This window comes from Galeopterus variegatus, unplaced genomic scaffold (assembly GCF_000696425.1).
Source record: "Galeopterus variegatus unplaced genomic scaffold, G_variegatus-3.0.2 Scaffold6754, whole genome shotgun sequence".
In the NCBI taxonomy this organism is placed as follows: domain Eukaryota; kingdom Metazoa; phylum Chordata; class Mammalia; order Dermoptera; family Cynocephalidae; genus Galeopterus; species Galeopterus variegatus.
Window position 1 is genome coordinate 17,434 of NW_007732865.1, and position 8,935 is coordinate 26,368.

At 43.4% G+C, this 8,935-nt stretch overlaps 1 protein-coding gene across 1 annotated transcript in view; it reads left to right on the forward strand.

The window, feature by feature from the left end:
• Positions 1-8,627, forward strand: part of LOC103606633 (glutamine--fructose-6-phosphate aminotransferase [isomerizing] 2) — a 25,105-nt gene extending 16,478 nt beyond the window's left edge. Inside the window, exons 10-13 of the mRNA XM_008591196.1 lie at positions 1,765-1,892; positions 3,932-4,099; positions 6,103-6,264; positions 7,730-8,627. Coding sequence (XP_008589418.1) covers positions 1,765-1,892; positions 3,932-4,099; positions 6,103-6,264; positions 7,730-7,774 — 503 coding nt within the window. The 3' untranslated portion in view covers positions 7,775-8,627. The remainder of the gene's footprint in view (positions 1-1,764; positions 1,893-3,931; positions 4,100-6,102; positions 6,265-7,729) is intronic.
• The last annotated feature ends 308 nt before the right edge of the window (positions 8,628-8,935 follow it).

Below are 8,935 nucleotides of genomic sequence, written 5' to 3' on the forward strand. Positions count from 1 at the left end.
ATTTGTGGGGGGCGGGCGGGGGGGCGCTGGGGGGGGGGCGCCGCTTGGGAGTGTGGAGGCGCTCCCGCCGAGGGTTCAGATCCCATGTGGAGACCGGTTCCCGCTCACTGGCTGAGCGTGGTGCGGGCGCAACACTGAGGGTTGTGATCCCGTCGCCGGTCCCCGGTACGGGCACGACACGGAGGGTTGTGATCCCGTTACCGGTCAGTAAAAAAGACAAAAAGAAAAAAAAAAAATATATATATATATATATATATTTTTTATGATGAAATATATACATTTTTAGAAGATTTGTGTAACTTAGTGGCTGATGCATGGTGTTACAAAATAATGTACATGTAAAAGATCCATTTAAAATGCAAGATAGACCAGTGAATTTTAATGTAATAAAAAAAAAGTTTATTGATATGGTTTCAGATTTCACATTTGCAACTACCCTTTTAAGAAACTGCCACTTTTTGAGTTGGATGTAGTATCAAAGAATATTCACAATTATTTGAAAAAGTTATTTAAATACTCCTCCCTTTTCCAACTACAAATCTCTTTGAGGCCAGATTTTATTACATTAAAATTCACTGGTCTATCTTGCATTTTAAATGGATCTTTTACATGTACATTATTTTGTAACACCATGCATCAGCCACTAAGTTACACAAATCTTCTAAAAATGTATATATTTCATCATAAAAAATATATATATATATATATATATATTTTATGATGAAATATATACATTTTTAGAAGATTTGTGTAACTTAGTGGCTGATGCATGGTGTTACAAAATAATGTACATGTAAAAGATCCATTTAAAATGCAAGATAGACCAGTGAATTTTAATGTAATAAAAAAAAAGTTTATTGATATGGTTTCAGATTTCACATTTGCAACTACCCTTTTAAGAAACTGCCACTTTTTGAGTTGGATGTAGTATCAAAGAATATTCACAATTATTTGAAAAAGTTATTTAAATACTCCTCCCTTTTCCAACTACAAATCTCTTTGAGGCCAGATTTTATTCCTATACTTCAATCTAAAGAACATATCACAACAGTTTGAATGCAGAAGCATATATGAGAGTCAACTCTCTTTTCTTAAAAAGTCAGGCATTAAAAAGATTTGCAAAAATGTAAAACAATGTCACTCTTCTCACTAATTTTTTTGGAAAATATAGTAATGTAATGGATTTGTTATTGTTATTATTAAATGAATTAATTTATTTTTTTAAATTCTCAGTGTTATTTTCTAATCTGGTAAATATTTATAGATATAACCCACAAAAACAAAGCCTCTTAGGGATTTGCAATAATTTTTAAGAGAGTAAAGGAGTTCTGAGACCAAAAAGTTTGAGAACCACCGGTCCAGCTTACGCTGGCTTTGTCTTAAGACACAGCACATGGCAGGTAAGAGGAGCATTAATATGGAGTGTCAGTTCCGTGTCATGCGGGCTGGTGATTTCGCTTCTCTGACCCTCAGTTGCTTCACCTATAAAATGTATCTAGAAATAATATTTCCCTACCTACCTTACTGGTGCTCGAGAAAGTATTTACACAAATATGAATCACCATCCCAACAAAATCCTGCCCAGTAACCCAAGTTATTTCCCACAATCTAAGTTTAAAACCTTTCTCAGCTAATGCAAGGGAGCAAAGTGTAGGAACTGATGTGAGTTCCAAAACCTTGTCTTACCCACTATAATTTTTCCATATGAATACTGTTTAAAATCGGAATGACTGGCTTTCTCCCTTTTCTCTATGCGTGGCTTAGAGCTGATCAAGGAAGTATTGTCTCTGGATGAGAAGATCCATGACCTGGCTCTGGAGCTCTACACACAGAGGTCGCTCCTGGTGATGGGGCGGGGCTACAACTATGCCACATGCCTGGAAGGAGCCCTGGTGAGTGCCCCTCCCCATCCCTGGGGCAACATGAGGGCAGACACAGGAGACACCCAAAAAACCAGCGGGAAGGAAGGCAGAGCACTGAACTTGAGGAGTGGAGGGCTCATGGACCCCTTGGCCGCCCCCATAAGCCTGCATTGAGCACCAGCTCTTGACCAGCTCGTTCTAGACCAAGGAACACAAAGATGAGTGAGGCAGGTGCCTGCCCCCAAGGAGTTCCCAATCTATTAGAAGGAGTGGAGGGCTCATGGACCCCTTGGCCGCCCCCATAAGCCTGCATTGAGCACCAGCTCTTGACCAGCTCGTTCTAGGCCAAGGAACACAAAGATGAGTGAGGCAGGTGCCTGCCCCCAAGGAGTTCCCAATCTATTAGAAGAAGGGGACAGGGCACCCTTGGGTGAGCTCCTCAAGGTGTCTGGCCCATGCCAGGCTCCATCTGGAATAGCTCATTCATACCTCATGAACATCCCAGGAGGAAACTAAGCCTCCAAAAGTTCAAGTATGTTGCTTAAGATTACACAGAGGAACTGAATCGAACTCAGGTCCATGTGGCCTTTGCTTTTTTCCACTACCACAAGCAGTCTGTGTGGGAGGATTTAGGCAAACCAGAATTACAGGATGGGGTCTGTGCAGAATTTCCTCGTTACTGCTCAAACATCCAAGGGGAGCTTGAGATCGTGCAGCAATGACCTTCAAAGGTCCTGTATTTTGTAAATTAGTGATGGACTGTTTTGCCCACTGAGGCAATATAGATCCATGCAAGCGTAAAAGAAAGCTGATGGGGCAGGGGCAAGGTGCCAGGACCATATGGCTACAGAGAGGGTGAGCAGAAAGCTGTGCAGGGGCCTGAGTCACGTGCTTGCCCTTTACTCACTACTAGCTTGCTGTTTGTGGATCAGACTGCCCAGCCAAGGTAAACAGGAGACAGTCCAGGTGAGGCGGCATTGGGCACCAAGACCAGGGCATCATCCACTCCCTCCCACCACTCCCATTGGAAAGACAATGCCCGTGCAGGTGGTTCACAAGAAACATCACAGGGTGTTACTCATGCTGTTGGTTGGGAGTGCATGCCTGACCTCAGGGAACTCCAACTTCCACATGGTCCCATGGAGATCCTGACTCCTGCCAGAGGAAGTGAGAGGCTACATCACGCTGCTTGTCAGGCCAGGCCTGGGTGGAGTGTGCTTTCAGTGCCCTGATGGCTGTGCCGCCTGCGTGGGGGGACTCAGCTGCAATGGCTGAGCGAGCTGGTGAAAGATGCATATTCAACTGCGCCTGCAATTTAGTCTTTGGGGAAAGAAAGAAGCGTTTAGGCGGCTGCTGGCACAAGTCAATGGCCCCTCTGTGGTCACTTGAGGCTGGTGCTCCAGCTGCCTGAAGCCTCCAGGGAGGAGCCCCACCCCTTACAGTGTTTCCCTGGCCCAAATACATAGTTCTAGGGGAGTTGAGAGATGTTTTCCTTGACACTCTCATCAGCTCAATGATGTGGATTTAATAGTAACTGAATAAAAATGAATCTACCTGAACATAGGAAAAAATTCAAATTACAGCCTAAGGTGTGTGATTTTGCTTGATAGGTCAGTTGGAGCAACCCTTTGGAAGTTATTAAGGGTCTAAAATTGGGGGAATGATTCATCAAATAACTGACGCAGGTATATCTGAGCAGAATGCAATGCTCTCATTATAAAAAAACTGCAGAGAGGCCATGTGGCTGGCTACAGGGGGAAGGGGGCAGGTAGACTGATACCGACTTGTCCATCCAAAGGGGGTGGCTCTGCATGGAACTGAAAGATGGAGCTGCAGTGCTCAGGGCCAGGCTTTGTACATGCTCTGGACAGTAGCCAGACCTCTCCCTTGGCCCTGCTCTTGCCAGGTGCCCTCCTGACCATTCCAAACACCCGTGTCTTGCATCCCTCAGCTCTCTGCCTTCCAGAAATATCCCTCCCTTGGCTCCCCTGCTTTCCCTCTGGCTAGCTGATCTTCTCCAGCCCCCTGTCTACCCAGTGTGACTCTGATCCCACCTCCTGTTTCCCCAGAAAATTAAAGAGATAACCTACATGCACTCAGAAGGTATTCTGGCTGGGGAGCTGAAGCATGGGCCCCTGGCGCTGATTGACAAGCAGATGCCTGTCATCATGGTCATCATGAAAGATCCTTGCTTCGCCAAATGCCAGAATGCCCTGCAGCAAGTCACAGCCCGCCAGGTAAGAGCCCTTCTCTGGGCTGGGGCTACTTCTGTTCTTCTCTGTACATGCCTACTTCTCAGTGTCTGCTAGTACTGTCTGTGGATTGTCCTGCCAGTGAGAGGGTGGGACCACACATTCTCTCCTGGGCCCACTTACGCACACATTTGGAAGAAACTGGCCAGCCTGCAGCCATGCCCACAACAGCTCCTCAGTGACCTAGACTGCTCTGAGTTGCCCTGGATCCTAGGCCTGGAGACCACCAGATGAGATAGTCCCAGGGGCAAGGATTTCCCAAGACTGCTGTGATACAGTTCTGATGCTAATTACATGGAGTTAGGTTAAATTACACAGGCTAAGGGCACAGACTTGCACAAGACTGACCTCACTTCAGATACCAGCTGCAAGCTCAGGGATTCACAGTTTACCTATGTTTCTAACCAACTGGCTACAAATTCAGGAGTTCCCACTATTCCCTCATGTTCGATAATTATCTAGAATGCTTCAGAGAACTCAGAAAAGCACTATACTTATGATTTTAGTTTTGTTACAAAAGACACAAATCACAACCAGCCCAAAAGAAGAGATCCAAAGTGTGAGGGTCCCAAAAGTGAAGCTTCTATGTTAGGATGTGTCACCCTCCCGGTACATCAGTGTGTATCACCAGGGAACTCATCTGAGCTTCTAGCTTCAGTGTCCAGAGCTTTTATTGGGGTTTCATTAAGTAGGCCTGATTGAGTGGGTCCTTGGCCATATGACTTGAACTCAATTTCCAGCCCCCCTTGTGTCCTTGGAGGTTGGGACGTCAGGCTGATAACATGTGGCCTACAGTCCCAACCCTCTAATCATGTGGTTGGTCTTTCTGGCATGGTCAGTCCCCATCCTGAAACTACCTATGGGCCTCCCCCATGAGTCACCTTGTTAGCATAAACTCAGATGTAGCCCCAAGGATCCACCGTGAATAACAAAGACATTTCTATCACTCAAGAAAGTCCAAGGGTTTAGAGGCTCCCTCCTGGGAACCAGGGAAGAACACCAGCCAAACTCTATATTGTATAACAGCTGCCCTGCAGTGGGAAGGCAAAGCCCCCACAGATTTATCTTGAGCCCCCACAGATTTTTCTTGGGAGTTAAAATAAAATGGGGTGCTCCAGCCAGCTGCCACCATTGGCTCAGTATAACAGTCAGAGAGACACTATAAAACACAATTGCATTATCTCCCCGCTTAAAAAGCCCCCACAGATTTATCTTGGGAGTTAAGATAAAATAGGGTGCTCCAGCCAGCTGCCACCACTGGCTCAGTATAACAGTCAGAGAGACACTATAAAACACAATTGCATTATCTCCCCGCTTAAACCCTCCAGTGGCTTCCCATCAAGCCTTCATAATCTGGCTCCTTCCTCCCATCTCACTGAGTTCTGGCCACTCCAGCCTTTCTCCTGTTTCCCATTCATGATGAGCTCATTTCGTTCCTCCAAGCCTTTGCACTGATTGTTCCCTCTTCCTGGAATGTTCTTTCCACAGATATTCAGACAGCTGGCCCCTCATCATTCAGGTCTCAATCCAAATGTCTCCTTTTTTTGAGAGGCCTTCCAAGACCTCACCATCGTCTCCCAATCACATTACCATATTATATTGCCTTTGTGGCATTTATCTGAAATTCATCTTTATTTCTTTGTTTGCTTGTTTTGTTTCCCACCACCAGACTGTGAGCCCCATTAGAGTTAGGAGTGGGTCTGCCATGCCCTTTGCAAAGCACACTGAAGGCACTCAACAGAGAGGTGCCGAATGACACAGCAGGATGGTGATCACCTTACCCGGGAAGGGGAACAAACACGTCAAAAAGCATCGAAGTTTTTTCTCTTAAATGAATCATACACATCACCTCACCCATAATTTCAGCAAAAACAAAGGATTACTGTTATCTTTGCAGTAATGTTGATTCCAGAAACTCTGCTATGTGTAAGGGATTGCTTCTTTCAGAGATGATCGATCTATTTTATGATTATATTTTTCTCCTTTAGGGTCGCCCAATTATACTGTGTTCCAAGGATGACACTGAAAGTTCCAAGTTTGCATATAAAACAATCGAGCTGCCCCATACCGTGGACTGCCTGCAGGGCATCCTGAGTGTGATTCCTCTACAGCTTCTTTCCTTCCACCTGGCTGTTCTCCGAGGATATGACGTACGTCTCAAAATTGCACCTAACACCGCAAAGAGGAGAAACATAACCCCAAAGTTCCTTTTTGTTCTTTTAATACTTCTTTGGAGTAAATAGTCATAGGAGAAATAATTTTAGTTAAGGTAACTCTCTTTTTAAAGTAGCTTATACCCGCTGAAGACAAGCTGGGAACCGCAAAATGTATAGAGAATGTAAGAAAATGTATAGAGAAATGAAAGAATAGAAAATGTATCAAACTGTATAGAGAAATGTATCATTAAACTGTAACTTCATCTTCCAGAGGAAATGTTAGTTAGAAGTTAGTGTCTTATTCCAGTCTTTTTCCTGTGCCTGTGAGGTTTTTAAAAACATTTTTCAATATTACATTAAGGATAAAATTTTATATCTTCCTTTTATTATTATATTGCAAGTATTTTCCCACATTTTAATGAACTCATTATATGCAACATGTAATCGTTGCATAATATTTCATCACAGTCTTATAACATTTTTTAATAATTACTTAGCTAGTCTTCTATTATTTAAACCATTTCCAATATTTTGTCTTCATAAATAACACTGCAGTGAACATCTTTGTACGTACATCTGTGTCCCACATTTAAGATTTGTTCATAGTCTAGGAGATGATTCAACATTTTGAGACTCCTAATATATTACCAAATTACTTTCCAGAAAAGAACCAGTTTATGATCTCACCAGCAAACGTATAAGAACACACAATTCATTGTGTCAAAGAAATAGGTTTTATAACAATTTTATTTTGAGAAGCTTTTAAAAACACAGAACAGTACAAAGAATAATGTGTACATATCATCCAGAATTGGCATTTGCTAGCATTTTGTCATATTTGTTTCATCTTTTTTTAACCTGTAAATGAAATAAGACATTGCAGGTAAAGTTGAAGCCCATTTGATGAACCATTCCCAGTCATGTTTCCTTCCCACTCCCCACCCTAAACTAGCAATTCTCATGGAATTCTTGTGTATCCTTCCAAGAAAAGTTTCTTACAGGACAAATTGAGCTAGCATTTTTAAAAGCATGGGTCATATTCTTTCAATAGTGTTAACACAGCATAACACATATCAGGTACACAATAAATGTTTATTGAAGGAACTAAGCATTATATAGTTAAATGAAGCTTCTGGAGTAAGGGATCTGCTTCCAAGAGGCAGGTCCCAAGGTAGTTTATGGTTGGAGGTGACCAGGAACATCTTAATAGTGTTAACACAGCATGACACATATCAGGTACACAATAAATGTTTATTGAAGGAACTAAGCATTATATAGTTAAATGAAGCTTCTGGAGTAAAGGATCTGCTTCCAAGAGGCAGGTCCCAAGGTAGTTTATGGTTGGAGGTGACCAGGAACATCTGTCTGCTTGTCTTTAAGTACTCTGTTAATAGTCTCTAACATGCAGCATGTTTCTGAAATCTGTGGGGTCCTGAACAGCCACTTTCTTTCATTTTAGGTTGACTTCCCCAGAAATCTGGCCAAATCTGTAACTGTGGAATGAGAACAAGATCAAGACAAGAACATCACCACCTTTAGTCTGAATCAAGACCACTTGTCCCAGCAGCAGGGACGCCACGCTGGGAGAGAAGTGAGCGTTCCACGTGTTCTGCGTGTTCCCGGTAGAGCTTGACAGCTTCAACGTGCCTTGTACCCAAGTGCTTTTGCTTAAAGCAAATACTGTTTCTCTGTGTCCTTGAAGTCGCCAGAGGAGAAGGGAATCATTGTTTACACATGGGGATCAGAGTGGACTTTTCCACTACTGTGCAATAGAGATACAGCTCTCTTCAGAGTAACTGTGAACCTTTTATAACCAACACTAGTTAGTTTTAAAAGACAAAATATTTATAATGATGATTGTATAGCTTTTAAGTTATTTTTCTAGTATGTGGCTTTCTGTAGCCACGGTAATGCCCAGACTGTACATACCTGGCTGTCTGTGGGCTCACTCCTCATTCATCTCAGATTTGAGCACAAGGCATTGACCCTCTGGATTCCTTTCACCTTTCCTTTCCTCTCTAGGCCGCTCCTAAATCCCACCCCCTGCCATCAGTGAAGCCCCTCCACCCATCATCCTATGCCTCCTGTGAGTCCAGTTGAAATCTCAACTTCTTTCAACATTTCCTTGTCATCTATGGCCCACATCCCTCCAACTCTCCATCTTCTATTTAATCTGATTATGATTCTTTTAAAGCCCAGGCAGCATTTTGGTCCCTGCTCCCCGACCGTGGTAAAACAGCTTGAAATATCCCATGCAAGAGAATAGTTTCAAGTGGGCTACCTTGCTCTCTGTTTGAAAGCGTGCACAATCAAAGTACTATGCAATTGTAAGACAATAAAGACAGTACAATTTTTTTTTTTTTTTTTTGTCTTACGTGTTTGGATTTTGCTAACCCCGTTCTTTTTGCGTGCTTTGGGTTTTGAGAACGCCGCAGAAGCTCAGCAGTGCCTATTGGGAGTAGCCCTTGGTGTTAGTAACCACTGGCATTGTCCACACACTCACGACCTGCATCCTTCTAGTACAAATGTGAGGATACAGTAAAATGCAGAGGATTTGGGACTCTGAGCTGAGGGTCTGCTGAATCTGAAGGCGGTCGGGCCCTGTGGTGCTGCCCGAGATTGTCACCCAGAGCCTGGAAGCAAGATAGAGGGATGAAACTCTCAA